Here is a 15,560-nt window from a genome sequence, read left to right on the forward strand (position 1 = left end):
TAGCTGTTGGCAAGCTGCTACTATTAGTTTCAAATTGCATCGCTCAGTACGTTAAAAAGCATTCACTTGTGCTTTAGTGTCTGGTGAAATGCAGTAGCAGGCTAAAATCTAAAATGTCTAAGTGACAGGGTCCTGGATCAAAAAGAGTCAAGAGTTCTCACAGGATTGAAGTGCGGAGGGTTTCTTAAAAAAGAAAAATAGAAAAGGTAGCTTGGGTATCTCATCACCCAAATCATTAAAAACCACCAGAGAAGAAGAAAAAAAAGACTTGGGGCATGCCTTTAGGTTAGGGGTGAGAGAGGAAAACAATGAATCATTCAGAAAGAACTGCAAACCAATCAATCAAACCAAATCAAGGGTAAATCCAAACCAAAGTGTTAAGTGCAACATCAGTGACTTGTATAGATGACAAAGATGTATATCTTTGGCCCAGCGAACCTCAGTATAAAGGTGGCTGATCGATCAGTAGTTTAATATTGTCAGAACCCAACAGATGTGTTATATCTCAAATAGATTTTTTTCTCACTCTGTGAGCCTTTATTAAGTGTCAATGTATATATTTATGTATTTATATACTCCTTGTTGCTTCAAGGTCAGATAACTTCATTGTCTGCAAGGCAACAATATAGACATGTATTATACTTTTGTGATTCCCCTGACATCACAATCCTGTAATAACTAGATAGAATAACTAAATAAAACATAAAATATCCAAGTCAAGTTTGGAAATTACCCAGTGTTGTTTATAAGCGGCTTTGTCAGCCTCTCTTGGGGACAAATGGATTCCCTTTCTAATAGCACGAAAACAACTGCCAAGCTCATATACCCCTGGGATACACTAACCTTATTTGTATGCCTGACCACTGCTGTCTGAGGTGAAACACACTGCATCCCACAATGGGGGAACATACCGGTGTACCCGTGTGCATATCTTTTCTATGCTTCATGTCCTCAAACCAGCAGCAGGTTGAGGCTGTGAGAGGGTTTCAGCAAAAGCTATATTCAGATTGCAGAAATCTATCTACAATTGATGTGGCCTAATCAAAAACAGTTGAAGCTAAATACATAAATGTCTCAGTCTAACCTGAGACTTCACGTCCATGTCTTCATGTACATTGACTTGGTGAAGGGGTTTTCCCTGTCTTTGTATCACTGGCCTCTCCCGTTGTTGAAAATGAAGGCACAAAAATGCACAGAAACTATTGTGCCTTTTATTAGCAACTACTTTGATGCGCTTCATTGCGATGCGATTCATTTTCACTGAATGTTTGCTACTAGAGATGCAAAGTTTTGCAGACTGAAGCTGAGGCATCAAATGGAAATAAGTGATAGACAAGAAGCTCCTTCACAGTACAAACATTCAGCTTTTTGGCCAGTCTGATCATAGTACAAAATGATTTTCTTCTCTGGCAAATCAGCACACACAGCAAAATTTATCCTCTTCTAATGCTAAATGAAGTGGAGTCCAGCCGCACTTTGCAGTTTGCATGGTTCTCAGACTATTCTCCTGCCAGAGAGCACTTTGAATATCACATGAATAAAACACCAATTATCCCTGAAGAGTAAATACGATAGACACTCAACATTTGACTTGTGTTTGGGATATTCATTCTTATTCAGCCCCACTGTTGACCATAAGGCCTCCACGTCGATAATAAATGAATTCATACATACATTTACATAAATTTCATGGGTCCTGAGTAAATCCATTTATGGATCAAATTGTTCCCCATGTCTGCACATTGGTATTGTCTGACAAAAAAAATTAAAAAACACAACTGCAACTGTATTTTTCTCATTTGAAGTTTTCCTGGTGATTTATAAATTGAGAGTTTCATGACCTTTGGGTCAAAACACCACAGTTAAAAATTAGAAACTGTATTCATTCCTTCTTCCTATAAAATCTGTCTTTAGTAGAAATATGGATATATATGTAGTAGCAGGCCTAGATATACCACCTTTATATCTGTCATGCTATACAGTGTCCATCATGCCAGGGGAATGGACACTAACCCCTGTGGCAATGATAAAAGAGCAAATAAAACCAATGTGAAACCAAACCAAGTGCTGAGACAATGCAATAGGTTCTATTGGTAAATGCAATAGTTTTTGATGCTATTGATGCTCAGCAGACCGAGGCATGAATACCTATCTGAAGCAGTTTCAAATATTAGAAAATCGTTACAAAATACTAAAATTATGAAAAAAAAACTTCTATTTGCAGCCTTACTACACTGCTGAAGATAGAGAAGCATGGGAAGGGCAACATCGAAAACAAGTTGGGAAACAAGCTTTGTTTTGCACCCTCCATTGTTATATTACATTTTAGCTAAAAATAATATGATGGAGCAATGATAATGTTAGCTCCCCAACAGCCAGCATATTCATTGTAAATCAAACTGACCACGTCCAAATTATTATTTAGATGTCAAGGGTCAAAGTTCTCCAAGCACGACTGTAAAATGTAGTGTTTCATATGTTTTAAATCACACAAACCCACTGTGCTCTCTTTTGATTGCGCTACATCTGGCTGTTTTCACTGCCAGACTTCAGCCGTCTCTGAAGTTCAAATGTGGTGCAGCTGAAGTTTCCTAATCATTTGAAAGCATGCGAGATGGGTATCGGCACTCGGTCTGTTTGTGTGTGTGGGAATGGCAGAGCAGGCAGGCAGGAAGGGAGGGAGGGAGTTGGACTACTTACGTTAACCTCAGTGATCGCTATGTCAACAATGCTACCCACAACTATCAAGGCATCAAATGTGTTCCATGCATCAACAAAATAATGCTGCGTAGGGGTGGAAAGAACAGAAAAACAACAGAAGAAAAGGACAGAACATAAGACATTTAAAAAATGGAAGGAACGGAAAGTAAAGGAGAGAGGAGAAAAATAAGATAAAAACATTATATACATGAGCATTGGAGTTTTTAGTAGGAGGAGAGAGGGAAAGAATCAACAAAATTAAACGGCAAAAAAAGAAAAGAAGGGGCAGTCTGAAAGAGATGGACAGCAGAGGAAGAGCAGCGGCGATCGGTCATGCTTGTCCATGAGAGGAAAATGTCAACAACAACAATAACAACAGTAAAGAACAAATTGCAACAAAATCACAACTAAAAAACGCCCCTGTTGCTGTAGTTAAAAAATGAAAAGGTGTGTGTCGGTTTGTGATTGGTCAGTGAGTTAGTTCAGTTAGTGAGCGAATCAAACCTGAGGACATGTCACAGTCTGACAAAAAGTGGGGGGAAAAAATGAAGAACCCGACAACATCTGAGATACTGTAAGGAATAAGGAAGGAGGACGCAAGGCAGAAACCCTTTGCGTTCAAAGCTAAACCCTGCCTCTGCTCCCTCTACGTTTTATGAAACCCAGGAAGAAGCTCGTTCTTGCTCAGGAACCCTTGTGGTTGGGGGTTCCCTGAGTAGCAGTGGCCATCTTGGAGTTAAGGATGAAGGGAGAGAAGAGGAAGGAGAAAGAAGAGAAAGAAGAGGGCAGAGAAAGAAAGAAGAGAGATGAAGAGAAAAGACAGGACAACACAGAATAGCCACAAAGGAAAAGAGAGTGTCAGGAAATGAAAGATTCAGAAGAAGCAAGAGGGCACAAGACAGAGAGGAAGAGGGAGCGCAAGGAGAGTGAGAGTGGGCATCGTACTTACGTTGATCTCACTGAGAATGACGTCTATTATGCTGCCAATTACGATGAGGAAATCAAACACATTCCAGGGATCACTAAAGTACCCCTACACAGGATGAGGTGAGCAAGAGGAGGAGGAGGAGGAGGAGGAGGAGGGTAAGAAAGGTAGGTTAGAAGGAAAACAACATCTGCTGCTACTTCGCAGCCCTATTAAGGTGGTATGAGGTTGTACAGTACACTGAGGAAACAGAAAAAAATCAGCTGATGAGCCAACACATGAAAGAATTTTAATTCTAATTCTAATGAACTGAATCAACGTGTTTCCTTTGCAGTATCTGATCATCAAGTGCAGCTGAATTTCCTGCTCTGTAAAGGATGGCGTGTTAGATAACAGTTACTTCCACCTGCATCTTGGGGCGATTCAGCAATGCTGTGGTAGTGATTATACTGAAAGCCCATTTTGTTTACTTAACTTATTGTGGGCAATTCATCACCAGCAGTAGTACAAAGCGAGTATTTATGGAAAACATCCACATAGCCTCTGGCCAAAACAGTATTATTTAGGCTGGTAAAATTATAATACATTATATGTACTGTAAAAGAAGAGAGCTGCATCTTAGAAAGATTGCGTCATGTTCTGGTATAGAGACGCAGCTTTAGTATACTCGAACTTGGAGAAACAGCGTGACAAGCGGATTTTGGAAAGTGGCCTGGCACATGGCCTTTTCAGGAATACATCCATTTACTGTAAAATAAACTGCATCTCATTCAGATACTGGTGGATTGTTTCCTCATGGCACACTCAGAATCTTTATCACAGGAAGGCGAATGATGTTACCATGTTGGAGGAAATCTGTTAGTTACTGAATGTCTAAAGATGGTTGGAAGTTGGAGCAGGGAAATTAGAAGGATCACTCTCTGGATAATGAGATGAGGCCTCAACATTTCATTTTTTCGGAAGTCATATTTTACACGAATAAACCTAAAGAATAACTGTATAAATTGAACAGTATGCACAAACAAATCCCACTCAATTGTTTGCATCAAAACTAAATTGGCAGATACAGATGGATGCTGAGAGAAGATCAATCTTAGTGATCTATCTTAAGCTTCATCATCTGTCATCAGCAACTGAGGAATCATCATAAAAAGCTTGAAATATATCACCTGCACCAGCTGGCGTTAAAATAGTAGTAAGTATAGTTGGACTCTATAGCGGTTTTAATGAAGTTGTTTTCAGGCGTGAGAATATTAACGTAAAACCAGAGTTAAACATTAGTTAAACAGAGCTCAGCATTAGTATCTAAATGCTGATGTATGGAGTGATTAAATGTATTTGACAAACTAATGTAGACACACATCAGTTTTAAAACAGCAAGTTTAACAATGTGCTCAGATGTTCAGAGCCATACAACACAGTAAAAAAACACAAACAGTAAAAACATGTAACATCCATGTTACATCCACCTGTTCAGAAGTTAAAGGGCATTAGCATACATCTTCCACACACAGTAAAGTTACTGGAGCCTATTCCATATGAGTGTTACCTGAGAAGTAAAAGTTAGTGAGCTGGTCCTCTGAGTGTGTCAGCTGTTTAAAGGAAGAGATTACTGAAGTTGAAGTGATGAAAACAAGGCACATCCTAAAGCAGCTCACACACAAATAAACTGGTTTATATTCATTTCATTTTCAATATGGCTTGGGAACATGTCGTCATGCTGAACTTTAATTATATAGACTAAATTCATTAAAAGAAGTAAATCAGGTATCAGTTTGTAAATTTTCTTAACATTAACAACTCTACCAGAGAAATCCTGACATGCTCATTTTGTGTTTCTGGTAGTACTTGAGCTGTACTTGAGGTAAACATTACATTTCATACATAATGCAGTGCAGCATGAAGTCAATTCCCAAGCTTTAAAAGTTGTCCTGCACAGTTAGGGGGTGAATTCCAACTGGGGCCGCCTGTCCCTGAAAATACTACAAAGCTTGCATTATGTTACTCAGACTAAATGGTCCAAGTAGATGATTATTTTTCGAAAGTTATTACAAGATATCCATCTATCATCCATCTTAATAAAAGGACACATTTTGTAGAACACCATTTGGATTTTGGAGCTAATTGGAAAAACAAAAGATTTCCGTTTTAATTAGTAGTTAGAAAACACTGGCTCCCAAATTGATATTTTTGTGGATGGCATTTAGTAATTCCAACAACTAATTTCCAGCAATTAACTTCACATATAAAATAAAGAAAAAATAAAATGAATTCCCTCACACACTAAAAATAATGTTATTTTTTTAAGCTGGCGGAGTTTGAATTGATAGTTTAGAATTTGGTTGCAATGGTTAGATTGAGCTTAATGTGTTTAAGTGACACTGTTGCTAGGTATCCTGAGAGAAGGCTAAAAAAAGAAAAGAAAAAATTACCCGTAGCAGGCAGTTTGATTTCACCTTCATATTTCCCTAGCTCATTTCAGTGTATTAAAGAAGTACAGAGGCTTTAGATGTTTTTATCATCTCTGTTTGGTTCAACATTATCTGCAAAAAAGTCATCAATAACTGGACATACTTGTTTATTATACTCATCTTTTGATTTACAACCTGTATTGTCCAATAAAAGACACTGAAATATAATATCAAAGGGGACCTATTATGCTCATTTCCAGCTACATTTCATATAAACATCTGACTCTGTAACATTATATACATGACAGAAAATAAGGAAAAACATAATAGTGTTCAAGGATTTTCCACTAACCCTGCTGTAATAGGGGGAAACGCTCCCATCTGTTACTGTTTAAATAGCTGATGCACCAGGAAGTTCTGAGATTGGACCAATAAACCCACACAGCTACATAGCAACAACAGCAGGGTAACAAGGGAGCAGTGAGATTAAAAACCACATGATGCCCTCCACTAATCATGTTTTAAATCCATGATATGGTCATTATCATCTGGAGGAAATGGAATAGGAATTAGGAATATACAGTTCAACATCAGTAAGCAGATATTTGCAATAAATGTGATTCACTTCTTAAAATGTGTTGACTATTCTATTACATTCTATTCATTGGTTAGTAGTAGATTTACACATTTATCTGATCAAATCTTCAACTTTAGCCTACTGACTGCAGAAGATACCATTTTCTACGCTGCTCCACTCTACTGTACTCTATTGTACAAGAATGTTATTCTACTCTGCAGCTAGAGAAGTGGACCTACCCTGGGTTTGAAGGCGATCAGTTTAAGGATCATCTCCACAGTGAAGAGTCCAGTGAAGAGCATGTTGAGGATGTTCATGGCATCGTTGAAATTTGGGGTCTGTCCATGATGCTGCGAAGACACACAAACGACTCACTAATGTCCACAAAGAAAGCGAGTTTTATGGGAGTTGTCTAAAGCCCTGACTGTAATATTTCCCCATGTTATGAGTGTGTGTGTGTGTGAGACTCACCTGCATGGCCAGACAGATGGTGTTGAGAAGGATGAGTGTGAACATCAGGTACTCAAAGTAGGTGGAGTTGACCACATACCACACCTTGTACTGGTAGGGGTTCTTGGGGATGTAGCGACGCAATGGACGTGCCTTCAAAGCATACTCCACACATTGACGCTGTGACACACACACACACACACACACACACACACACACACACACACATACGTGAGCATGCAGAAACGCGGACATTTGCCTTTAACTTTTGTCTGGTGATGTAGCTCCCCGACTCCTCATTACTCTGTCTCTCTGTACTCAGACCATCATGGAGATAAGATTGTCTGTCTTTTGACAGTCTAAAACAGCCTTTTCCACCCAAGACTATTCTTCCATCCTCTCTGTGCATCTCCATGCTCTTTCTGAGACATGGATCATCACAGAGAACACAGCTGCAGGGACTTGGCCTCGCTCCTTCTTTGAGCTTTAGTCTCATCTTCCGTCTGAACTGCTGCAGCTCCCTCCTGGCTGGACTCCTGAAGTAGTTCAGCCCCTAAAACTCATGTTCAGCCTCCTCTAGATTCTCCCATGTCTCACCCTCACTGCCTGGCCTCCATTCCCTCTCTTTGTGCCTCCTAAATGACTAAATGACTTTCCCACTTCAGTCAGAACAGCAGAGTCATTCTCCTTCTTCTACTGTAACCTGAAAAGTCATTCTTCACGTCAATCTTGCTTCAAAAAAACCCGCAGTAAACAGCAGTTAGACGCACACAAATAGTTGATATAAAACAGACACAAACACTACCTGGTTCTTGTCCAGCTCACAGTTCTTATATTCTTGTTCTCCTTGCTCCTGGAATGTGACGATGACGAAACCAACGAAGATGTTCATCATGAAGAAGGCGATGATAATGATGTAGATGATGAAGAAGATGGAGATGACCACGCGGTAGTTGTAGATGGGCCCAACGTCCTCAGCATGAGAGTCTATGGCTCGGTACAGTAACCTGAGGGAGGGCAGGGAAGGAGGGAAGATTCATTGAAATTGCTGAAAAACTGAAAAAGCAAGAAAACAGTGCACATATAATATGCAGATCAATGAACATGTGTATTGTGTTTGTATGTAGACACTTACCCTGGCCAGCCCTCGAAGGTCGACACGGCAAACAGCGCCATCATGCCTTGCAGGACATCGTCAAAGTTAAAGTCACTGTTCTCCCACACTCTCTGGGCTCTTTCAGGCTTCCCCACATCACCGTCCTTATACATAATGTAGGAACCTCTGTAAATACAAGACACACACGCACACACATATTCACATGTTTTATCCAGTAGTTATGCTATAAGAGAGAGTTAACAAGCTTGTGTGCAGGAAAGATCTCTTACCTGCAATCTGCTTGGGTTTGTTTAGAGCTGTCGGTACAGGAGAAGAACTTGCCCTGATGGAAAAACATAGAAATGATTACGACATTATCACTGATGACATTCATGAGGCCTGCAGACAGGTCTAGGAAAGCCCCTCCTTCTTCTTTCCCTCCTTTCTTCTTTACCTTAAAGAGTTGTACTCCAATACAGGCGAACATGAACTGGAGCAACGTGGTGACGATGACAATGTTGCCGATGGTCCTGATGGCCACAAACACGCACTGCACTACATGCTGAAAAACACACCAAATATCATAGTGAGCATTAAGAGGAAAGTATGTTTGTGTTATGTGTTTTTATATACGTGAGTGCTCTAACCTTTAGTCCCTTAGCTCTGTTGATGGCCCTCAGTGGTCTGAGGACTCGCAGAACTCTCAGGATCTTCACCACATTAATTGCACTGGACCTGAAACACACATGGGAATTGACTGCTGACCAATCAATTACATCTTAGGTTTTTTTTTTTAACAACACACATCCCAGGGCACTTTCAATGCCATCTGTGTTAAAGATTGTTAACACAAACAGCAGCATGAGTCAAAGAAACTGTGGAGATCGAGACAACACACAAGCTAAGGACGTTAAAGCTAAACTGGAAACTGAAGCTCAACAGGAAGTATGATACAAAATAATCCTAAAAATAATGAAACAAATAATACATAAAAATATCTGTGATTCGATTTAGAGATAAGTTAAGTAGGGCAAAGTCAAGAATATATGTTTACGCAAAATATTACCTTTACAGGATGTATGCTGAAAACATATTTCAAACTAACAGCTAAAGCTAAAATCAGGTGGCCAAATTTTACTACCAAAATAATTATCATATACTATACTTGTTTAGAAAAAAGAGCTTTTTGACTAATAGTACCTCCTCTGATAATGTTAGGAATGTTTCAGATTATACATCAAAATCTGGTTTTCGACACAAAGGATTATTAATCATAAATTCTGTCACTATGGGCCTGTTTTTATAAACAGGTAACGGACAGCATGGTTTTCCTTTTGAAACATACATTTTCTACAATAGTAAATACAGTATAGCACACACACACACACACACACACACACACACACAAACACACACACACACACACACACAAACACATATGATTCATGGACAAACACACACAAGTACATCACAGATAGACCAACACAAAGACACAAACAGACATCTACAGGCAAACAGAGAGTTACTGTGCTGTAAGAGAGTGTCAGTACAAGCCAAAGGTCAAACAGTGTGACCATTTAAAAGAAGTGAATATCTAATGAATACCTTGACATTTTGAATTTTACATAAACGTTTGGAAAAAGCTTGAACATTGGTCCTTCGGTAACCTGAACTAGGCTTATCAAGTGTAATTATGATGTCAACAGGTATCAAACTTGCTAAAAATCAAGCTTGCAAGCATGTTTTTACCTTTAATTTAGTATGGAAAGCTGATAGGCTGGTTAGTCAGTTAACTGAAGAACAAATACAAAAACCTTTTCCCATAGTGTGACAAAGGTAGAAGGAAAAAAAGAGTATTCAAAATGTCAATGTATCCTTTTAAGGGAGTGCCTTTTTAGACGGTTAAAGGAGTGATTTAAAGGGGGTGACATTACTCTGTGTTGACTTTTAAACAGAAAGTAAGGAAAAGACCTGTTGTGCAACTTTTTACACAGGAAGGTAAAGTTTAGAGGCAGTTAAAGGTAGTTCATGTAGAGTAGGATGTTATCAGTAACACATCACAGTCAAACCAGCTATCAGGAATATAGCTGTGCTTCTGTTGACTGGGTTGAGGGGAATGACAAACCTGCTACACTATTTGCTAACTAGTTTCCTCAGAAAGCAAAAAAACCCTGTTTCTGTCCAGAGATAAGGTATTCATTAATTGTATTATATCGTCCACACTGCCATAGTTCTCTCATGTGAACTAATGTTAGCCATATTTCATGCTGTCCACACACAATATTATGCGACTATACAGGATGACTTCAGAAACATTGGATGCTTTATACGTTCCATTCTGCTTTTCTACAGCTTTAATTCAGTGGGCACTGATACTTAAATGGAAACATGGCAAGAGAGATATCCCAAAAGAGATACTTTATCAAAGGAAAGGTACAACAAATACTGAAGCTGCAGTAAAAGGCAGTTTACAGACTAAATCACCATCACAATTAATTTGACTGTGATGTATTCAAGAAAATCCCACACACAAACTACTTTTAAGAGGCAAAAACCACTGAGTTTTAGCATTCAGGTGTCATTTCTATAGCCTGGGAGAGTTCAGTTTATCCAATTGCCCCTGAATCTATGACAAAGAACAGAAACATTTGAACATTTTCTGGACATGAAGGTGACTACAGTATTCGAGGACCCAGGATAATTTAGCCCCCACCGCAAAAAAACATTCTCTGGTTCAAAACCAAATATGCTGATGCCTGTATAGAAGCATGTTGGTATGCATCAAATGCAAATGCATACCATGTGTTTATAATAACAAATATCTATTTTTTTTATTTTATTTATTATCAATACAGTATAATCCCACTCTAAACTCTCCAAGACCATAGAAATACCAAATCAAAAAAGTGACAGTTTTACACAGTTAAGGTGAAGGTCTGTTAAGGGGGTTATTAATACGGACTAATGTGGACTTACGTCGAGAAGTCTAGTCTATTAAGCATTAGAGACAGAGAGTGTAGCATAGCATATTAAACATCAGAAATATTACAGCATTTGAAGGAGTTATTTGCTACGAAAGGCAGTGAACATTTTTAATAAACATCACAAAGAGAGAAGGGAATTGGGAGTAATGAAGTGTAAAGTTGTTAGAGAATAGAGAGAACCATGAAGCATGGGGCAATTTACAAATGAAAACGTTTTCCCCACTTAGCCCCTTTACAACTTGATTTGTGTGTTCTTGGACTGGACTAGTGTCTCATGCACTTGTCATTATCTGACTGACTAGTCCAGTCTTTTAACATGTAATAACACAAATGTATGTTTGATGATATTGTGAGCTTCACTGATGATGTTGCTAGTAATTGTTGCCAAATAATGTTGCTAATATCACTGCGCAAAAGCGTTAAAATGCTATCAATTCAAATGGGACAACAGTATAAAATATGCAGCAGAAAACATTATATTGCACTCACTGTATTCCAGAGGAGATGAGGGACACACTGACCACCACCAGGTCTAGAATATTGAAATAGTTTCTACAGAATGAACCTTTATGGACGAAGGCTCCATAGGCTGTCATCTGTAGGGGTCAGAGTCAAATAAAAAAGAAGGATCAAATCACAGCTTAGTATGATGAACCATGTAGAGGGCAGTGATACTGACTGCTTTACCTTTTAAACAGAGACTTTCTTTAATGACTGCAGAGAACACATTCTTAAAGTTAATTGAAAGTCAGTTCTCTACGTTTTGTTGTCCTGATGCAGCCTGGATGCAGCAAAAACTTCTCATAAGGCACATCAACCAGTGTTTGTCAGCAGCAGCATAGCCGAACAGCAAAACATTAGTCTCTAGTGATATCCTACATGTCGAAAATGATTTAAAAGATTGGGACCACATGAAAGTACCCACTTATCCTACATCATAAACATGAAATACTACCTTAAGAATGATCTCTATGGTGAAGAGTCCTGTAAAGACATGGTCTGCATAGCCCAGGATCTGAAAATACAATAAATAGCATAATTGTTTTCAGTTTCAAGATACTATTTACATGATACTGCTGGATTAATGCATTCCTGGCATTGAAAACAGCACTGTTTTTGCCCTGCCCAATAGGCAATGGCTTTCTCATTGAGCAGGAAACAGAGGCATTGTGTCATCTGTTGTATTCAGCAACCTTCGAAACCTCACTCACTCACTTTTTTAGAGTTCACCAGTAACAACACAACTTTTTCTAGCATACATGGAATTGTTTACACAGTTGAAATAAAGAGAGAAACGGGAGGAAGTGTTATTCTTCAGAGGTTAAAGCTGAACTTATGGTCAACTGTGGCATCGTCCTGGCTGACTCCTCTACATACTGAAATAATAATGCTGAGCTTCAGGTCCAAGGATAATTAATTCTGATTTGACATAAATAGACTTTGAAAACAGAGCAGAATCTGAAAAACAGGATGTATTATTTCATTAAGGTTTCAGACAAAGGTTAATTGAGGTAGACTAATATACAACATCCTATACCATAGCCAGGGAAAATACAATAAAACAGATCTTTATTAGCCCTCAGGGGATTTGTCTTGCTCACCGAGAGAAGAAACAAAACAATACAAAAGCGGATACAGCACATGCAGTGCTCAGTCTTTACTTTAGACTACAGCTCACAAATTTCACCCATAAACACTAAACAACATTAATATATAAACAATATGGTGATGTTCTATTAGTGTATACAACTGCACTGCAGATATATCCCTCATAAATACAAATAGGACATGTTTTGGGGTTTTACAGTTTGGCTTAAGGCTGAATGTACAGTCTTTGCTGTTGCATTTCTTATACTTTGATCTTGGAAGCCAGAGACGTTTGTGTGTAACTAAAACTGAACCATCGACACACTTTCTTGGTTAAATGCGAGTTAACAAAACTGTTTTAACCATATTTCTTTGCTCGATGTGTACATTAAATACTATGATATATAAAGTTGCCAGCCTGGCTAAAAACAGAAGAGTTAAATTGACAAAACAAAGCTTAACAAGCGTTTCACATCTTCTTAACATGAAGTTAATCACAGCTGCAGTACTCTGGAAGAAATCTCATTAAGTGTAACAGGCCAGTCACAATAAGCGTTGGTTCCTCTATATGTTGCTGTCGGCTATAATCCATTTAGTACAGAATGAATGCGTGTGGGCAACTAATGACAACTACAATGTTTGCTTCTGTCTGTGCCTTAACGTATATTCGACCTTGCATGTGTATATACTGTATTTACACTTTAATGCTTGTTTTTATTTTGTGTTACCTGGTTTCTGAAGGAGTCATTCTTGACCGGGTCCTCTGCTGCCAGACTGATGCTGCTGAGCAGGATGAAGAAGAGGATGAGGTTGGTGAAGATGTTGTGGTTGACGATTTTATGGCACAGAACCCTGAATCTAAGAGAGAGAGAGTGAGAGAATCATGTTTGAGTCTCTTGTCAGAAAAATAATAGGAAATCTTACATGATCATAACCTGTAGAGATAAAGAGGATAGACGGAGATCAGAAGAAACACAGGAGAGGGGTAAGAAAGGAAGGAACTACAGTGTCCTCTTTACTTGTTGGTGTGGCTGAAGATGAAGAAAGCGCGGGCCTCGGGCATGGGAATGGCTTTTTCCTTCAGCTGAATGTCAGAGAGCGGCCGCGGCCTCGGGCCCACTGGCATCTCTGGTTCATCGTCATCATCGTCTCCTGACGAGATGGAAGAAAAAGGATAGTAGTGTGAGCAAAAGTTAGAGGAGAAGAGAACAAAATATAAGAGAGGAAATAAAGTGATGAGAAAAAGTAGAGAAAGTGGAGCTTAAAGTCTCAAAGTGTGGCTAAGCAGAAGGTCACACAAAGGAATATTTACACCTTGTTGACATTGAATATCTCTACCTAGAAGAAAAGTGACAAAAAGCATAACTTGGGATGGATATGGGATGAGAAATACTTTATCAGATTCCCTTTTTTTTTTGCAAAGAAAGGTCATTTAGTGGGAATTTCACAGGGACCTATATAGTTGTATATAAGTTCTCATTTGCAACCATTCATTCATCTAATCATTTCATCATACACACAGTTCACACATCTGGTTTGTGTGTTACCTATGTAATCATTGGCAGGGTATGGGTTCTTCTCTTCACTCTCATCTCCACAGTACTCATCCATGTTAATCTGCAGAGGGAGAGCATTTAATTTATTTACAAATTCATTAATTTCTCTGACTACATAGAAACTTACTTGCTCACTTGTGCGCCTGTAGCCACTTCAGTCTTTCTTGATATATGTGTGTCTATGTGTACCTTAGTAGCAGTGTTGGTCTCTCCATCAGAAGTGATGGACTTCAGCTCTATCTTCTCCTTCTTCTCCTCCTCCAGAGGCGGCTTCTCGTTGTTATGACGCTTCTCTGGACTGGCCAACCTGGAGAAAGAGGGAGGAAAAGAAGAACCTCATCTTTAGCATCCCTAATAGTGTTAGCCCCATGTTAATCCATTGACTTGTATTGGAACACATATAAACTAACATCAGAGGGACAAAATAAACACTTAAGATTTTCAATGATGGGGTGTTTTTCAATCACAGAGGGAGGTTGTGCTGTTATAATCAAACCAAAAGGACAATGGACAGGCAAATGGCTGTTTTCCATCACACTTTTTCCTCAGATCAATACAGGTTGGAACCAAGAAGGAGACATTTAATGATTTGTGCCAGTGAGGGGAACACTATCTCCCTCAGCTGCACTAAAATCTCACATTACCATTGCTGACAAATTACCTTTGCAGGCAATGAAACGCTAAAATTACCCAATAAAATTGGTATAGACAGAAAAGCAAAGCAGGCAAATGTCAGCCTGTCTTAGAAACCATGTTCTAATTGTTAAGCATTTTTAGTGCATTTTTAGTTTGATTTCAATGCTCCAGTATCAGCATCCTTAAATGCCTCTGGGCATTACTGACTGCTCTCCCTTGATGCTGTTGAGATTGGCCAAACTCTCCCACTCCCTCTCACCCCTACCAGTATTTTAGGTGTTGGTCAGACACAAAGATGTTTTCTTTTCTTCTCTTTCTTTTCTTCAATCAACCTGTCTTTCTTTCTCTTTCTGCTTTACCTGGCCAGTTTTTTCCTCTCCTTCTCCTCTTCCTCTTCTTTCTGGGCGGATGTCAGGCTCTCAGCGTCTGCCAGATTGTCAACAGCAATGGCCAAGAAGACATTCAGCAGGATATCTGTTCAGAGGGTGAAGCTAAGGATGTTGCTGACCCATCAGATTATCAGTGTGGTTGGTTGCACGATCCTGGGTAGGCAAAGTGAATCATTTGTAACCTTTCTGCATCTGACAGACTCCCAACTGCTTGAGTAGAGATACTCAATGATCTCTGTCATGAATGTA

At 39.0% G+C, this 15,560-nt stretch overlaps 1 protein-coding gene across 1 annotated transcript in view; it reads right to left on the reverse strand.

The window, feature by feature from the left end:
• Positions 1–15,560, reverse strand: part of cacna1c (calcium channel, voltage-dependent, L type, alpha 1C subunit) — a 179,217-nt gene that overhangs the window by 18,045 nt on the left and 145,612 nt on the right. Inside the window, exons 20-34 of the mRNA XM_070929300.1 lie at positions 15,282–15,396; positions 14,476–14,593; positions 14,278–14,347; positions 13,750–13,882; positions 13,459–13,588; positions 12,099–12,158; positions 11,633–11,739; positions 8,807–8,894; positions 8,614–8,721; positions 8,450–8,502; positions 8,199–8,345; positions 7,869–8,070; positions 7,085–7,243; positions 6,853–6,963; positions 2,701–2,784 (exon numbers count right to left, since the gene is read on the reverse strand). Of these exons, the coding sequence (XP_070785401.1) occupies positions 2,701–2,784; positions 6,853–6,963; positions 7,085–7,243; positions 7,869–8,070; positions 8,199–8,345; positions 8,450–8,502; positions 8,614–8,721; positions 8,807–8,894; positions 11,633–11,739; positions 12,099–12,158; positions 13,459–13,588; positions 13,750–13,882; positions 14,278–14,347; positions 14,476–14,593; positions 15,282–15,396 (1,685 nt within the window). The remainder of the gene's footprint in view (positions 1–2,700; positions 2,785–6,852; positions 6,964–7,084; positions 7,244–7,868; positions 8,071–8,198; positions 8,346–8,449; positions 8,503–8,613; positions 8,722–8,806; positions 8,895–11,632; positions 11,740–12,098; positions 12,159–13,458; positions 13,589–13,749; positions 13,883–14,277; positions 14,348–14,475; positions 14,594–15,281; positions 15,397–15,560) is intronic.

This window comes from Enoplosus armatus, chromosome 22 (genome assembly GCF_043641665.1).
Source record: "Enoplosus armatus isolate fEnoArm2 chromosome 22, fEnoArm2.hap1, whole genome shotgun sequence".
NCBI lineage: Eukaryota > Metazoa > Chordata > Actinopteri > Centrarchiformes > Enoplosidae > Enoplosus > Enoplosus armatus.